Source organism: Lampetra planeri, unplaced genomic scaffold (assembly GCF_965212315.1).
Source record: "Lampetra planeri unplaced genomic scaffold, kcLamPlan1.2.h2 scaffold_1362, whole genome shotgun sequence".
In the NCBI taxonomy this organism is placed as follows: domain Eukaryota; kingdom Metazoa; phylum Chordata; class Hyperoartia; order Petromyzontiformes; family Petromyzontidae; genus Lampetra; species Lampetra planeri.
This window is the reverse complement of record NW_027614080.1, coordinates 25,969-30,143: the sequence shown is the minus strand read 5'-3', so window position 1 is coordinate 30,143 and position 4,175 is coordinate 25,969. Positions and strand designations below refer to the sequence as shown.

The 4,175-nt window shown below is 42.6% G+C and overlaps 1 protein-coding gene across 1 annotated transcript; it reads right to left on the bottom strand.

The window, feature by feature from the left end:
* Positions 1-115: 115 nt before the first annotated feature.
* LOC144739193 (transformer-2 protein homolog beta-like) lies at positions 116-1,876 on the bottom strand. The gene is made up of 5 exons (XM_078622167.1): positions 1,829-1,876; positions 1,417-1,554; positions 1,131-1,316; positions 856-1,044; positions 116-232 (listed from the first exon to the last, which is right to left on the bottom strand). The coding sequence occupies exons 1-5, from the start codon at positions 1,874-1,876 to the stop codon at positions 116-118; spliced, it is 678 nt and encodes a 225-aa protein (XP_078478293.1).
* Between the last annotated feature and the right edge of the window lie 2,299 nt (positions 1,877-4,175).

Below are 4,175 nucleotides of genomic sequence, written 5' to 3'. Positions count from 1 at the left end.
GCGTCGAGGACCACTCGGGCCACCTCTGCTGCTGCAAGATGACCACACGAGGACAAGTTTGACACGGACAAACGTCGTCAACCAACACGTCACTCCTCCACAGACACACGACTCACTATGTGGGGTGGCCCATGTAGATCCCAGGGGTCGGCGTGTGAGGCCTCTTGGTGATGGAGAAGTCCACCCGCACTCTGCGTCCGTCCAGCTCCATGCTGTTCACGCGCTCCTTGGCCTGTTCATGGACCAACACACACCTTTAAAGACACCGGTGTGAGCGGTTCTACTACTGCGTAGCTCCGCGTTGAATCTCTTCTCTATTATCTTTTTCCTCATTTCCTTCAAGCGACAGCGACAGCGACTGAAAGTGAGCGCATCACCTCGATTCATGTATCTCCAAGAGGCGGGAAAGTCAAATGACACGAACAGTCCAATCACAGTTGTTGTCATCTATGGAGGTCCATGTAGCCATGACAACGCTCTGCCACACCTACACCACCGTTCCTACTTCAGCGACCGTCTGTCTCGTAACGCTGCAGGGGTTTTGTCTGTTATCAGTATTTGTATTTGTTTATTTCAAGCGAAAGCGACTGACAGTCAGCTGATCTTGTTACCGCAGCACCTACAAGATCAGCATCATTTCCTTCTCACTTTTTTTGATCAAAAAAAAAAAAAAAAGTCCTATGTCCTCAGCAAAAACCAAGAGCTGGGAAAGTCACAAACTGTCCAATAAAAGGTGTCGTCCATTGAAGTCCGCTTAGCAACAACGTGTAGCAACACTTCTAGAGTGGTGATGTCAAACTATGTCACACCCTACGCCGTAGATTTGATACAGAAACTGGACTTGTCTTCTCGTACCTCTTTGGCGTCGTCTTTGTTCTCGAAGTAAACAAAAGCGAAGCCCCTGGAGCGCCTCGACTGCTGGTCATACACAATACACACGTCGGCCAGGGGCCCGTATTTGGAGAAGACATCTCTCAGATCCCTTTCCGTGGTGTACAAGCTCAGGCCGAACACGCCGAGGCAGCAGTTTGGATCTGGGTTGGCCTGCAAGTTCAGCAATGACAATCTATTAGCTAAAAATTTGTTACACATAAGTGATCTTGGCATCGCTGAAACATCGGAGAACGTACGCGGTTGCCGATGTGCCTGCGGCGCTCGGACATAGGAGAGCGGCTGTGGCTCCTGCGCCGGCGCTCGCCGCTGTTGTTGGATCTGCTGCGAGAACGCCGGCGGTAAGACCTGGAGCGGGAACGACTGTAGCGTCTGCGTGAGCCGTGATGGGACCTGCACAGAAACAAAAGCAACACAGACGGTGGCTTTGTGCCCCAGGGGAAGAAGATGGACTAGCATGCACGTACGCTGAGAGTCACACAGGGGGAAAGTACTGTCACTGCTACTCTGAATGAATACGGTTACTGACTTAGACTTTGACCTGGACCTGGACCGAGACTTAGAGCGAGAGCGTCGGGAGCCCTCTTTGGAACGAGCCGGTGAAGGGCTTCCTGACCTCGCCGAGCCAGGCCGACTTGGGCTCCTTGAGGCGGAGCGGGACTCCTACACAAACCACAAACACACTTCTTGTCAGCATTGGTGGAGAGGAGGAACGTTAGAGTATTCTGTGTGGAGTGTAGAAGAGAAAAATATCTCAGAATCACATGAATATAACAAAGTTGTAAACATGATGATGTTATGATGATGATGAGAACTGTGAGTTGTGTAAAAGACCAGAAGATTACTTAGCAAAGTGGTATAATCCAGATTACTTCCTGAACTTCATTTCTGTAACTTCAATTACTTCACATTATTCTTCTTTCTTCAATTGTCATACTTCTTCCACTTCCCCATCTTTCACTGCCCACACTTCTTCCCCCGTCATGTTCTAGCATGCATTCACACATTCATCTGCGCCTCATATTATTGACAATAAAGTCTTCTTCCGCATTTTCCTCGTCCCATCTTAACCAAAAACAGAAAAGGATGAATGACTGCAATTAAACTTGACCCTCAATCAATTCTTAATGTGTTAATAAGATTGTAGGACATGCATAATGTTTACAACCACACAAATATCACAAATATTCAAGGTTAGTTTTACAAACGTTTCATTTTCAGGGGTCTTACGTCTCATGATATGCACAAAAGCCACTTGTAAAACTGCATATGAATGCACTCTGAAATAACTTACAATATGAAGCATTTTTCTTACAGTTAAAGTTGATTAATTTGTTGATATAGTAGAGGGCATTTGTGCATAACAGCAGATCAAGAGAAAACAGACATGAAAAACATACATTCCTTTATCAAGTTTAATTTAGCTTAAACTTGTGGTAAAAAAAATTGTTGTATCCAATCCTTTACTTCATAATCAACAGTCCGCCAGAAACAACAGAAAAAGGAACAATAACTACATTCATAAACCATCATCAATTAATATAATTTGAGCCGACAAGTTCAATCAAGACGTAATATGTTGCTCTGGTGACCATGTAGTATTTCACTATACTAACAGGACACATCCAACGTTCAGATACATCAACTAAAATTACACACTGCAGGTATGTGCTGTTTGCACTGCACAGTAATTCATTGCCATTACTTTTGATTATATATATATATACACACACACACAAAATGTGCAAACCGAACGATGGATGAAGTCTAATTATTGATGTACGACTCCCTTTTTAATTTAAATAAGGCAATTACGTTCTCGTGTAGACTAAGAAGAAATATAGAGGCCGGGTATTTTCCATGCAACACAAATTTACGTACAATAGCAAGGGAGCATTTACCGCACACTAGTTGTTTTTTTCAGAACAATCAGTCTACCTAACGTTTGTATTTCACACAAAATACTACAAAGAATCGTGCCGGTAGACCCTAACGTTGCATTACGTAAGTTCATTTAACCATTCTTTCGACGATATTTGTTACATTTTTGAGATTTTCCTTCAAACCACGCAGGCCCGAAGCCTACCATGCTAACCTCACTGAGCTAGCGTTAAGCGGCTAGCTAACGTACGGATTACACAAAAAAGGTCGACGCTCCCGAGACTTGTAGAAAATATTGAAACACATAATAAACATCAACTTGTTAACACAATGGTAGTCCATTTCAAATTATTTAAACATCTGGACGACAATTTTCCGATGGGGCATTTTTACCTCGCCAAAATTAGCTACCGCTAGCGAAACGTTTAGCTAACGTAAAATAACCAACACAAGTTATGTAAAGCTAATTCGTGATGTTAGTGCATCTACTAGCTCGGTCAAAAATAAATGACTGTACATACCCGTTCGCCATTACCCCTTGTCGCTATCGCTCATTTTTGTGTAATGATGAATGATTAAAAATAACAGACTGTGACGTGTGAAGCTAACAAGCTATCTACATGCAGCGTGTGTGTAGGCGTATGCTAGCGTACGTCACGTGACGGCGGCAAGGACTCGTCTTCTTCTACTGTTTTGACGGCAGTCGAGTTCACATTAGCGCCATCTGTTGGAGCCACTGCTGCTTCCCGTCAGCCATGTTGTCTGGTGTTTGCTGATCGAGCGTCTTCGACAGTAAATAACCTTAAGAGCTCTATCTACCTAACGAACCTTACTTGAATGAATGAAACCAACCGTAGCCCCCATTTCTAAAGGGAGAAGGTAGCTCACGTTTAATCATGAGCAGATATTCAAACTGTCTTCGGAAATATGTGTCATATTGTCAAACCATTTACTGCCATATCCAATATACGTTATATATTGTGGCGAGATGGACTGGATGCAGGAAATGAATGGAAACTTTGCAACTATAAATTATTACAACTCACTTTATTAGAGCATTTTTGGTGGGACAGTAATTCAAATAAAAAGGGTGGGAGAAAGTTACTCATCAATTTATTGTCATCCTCAGCCGCTCCTATTTATGTGTAAATATATAATATTTAAATTTAACTCATTTTAATGTGTGCCTCTTATTTTAATTTGTGAGTCTCCTACAAATTTCCGTTATCTTGTATAGTGATAATAAACAGTCTTGCATTTTGAATCCATATTGTTTAAAAAACACATTAAAGGAAAAGAAACATTTTAGAAGTATCTTTTAATTAAAACTTTGCTTCAGATCTCTCTGGCAGCTTCTGGAATAGCCCAGGAATCGTGTCCAATGACTTCTGAGTTCAGTTGCT

Coding starts and splice junctions, on each gene's coding strand:
- LOC144739193 (XM_078622167.1), bottom strand. CDS start 1,876: ATGACGGGGGAAGAAGTGTGGGCAGTGAAAGATGGGGAAGTGGAAGAA. Junction 1,317..1,416: donor CCAGGTCAAAGTCTAAGTCA/GTAACCGTATTC, acceptor TGGGGCACAAAG/CCACCGTCTGTGTTGCTTTT. Junction 1,045..1,130: donor GCAGGCACATCGGCAACCGC/GTACGTTCTCCG, acceptor CTGAACTTGCAG/GCCAACCCAGATCCAAACTG.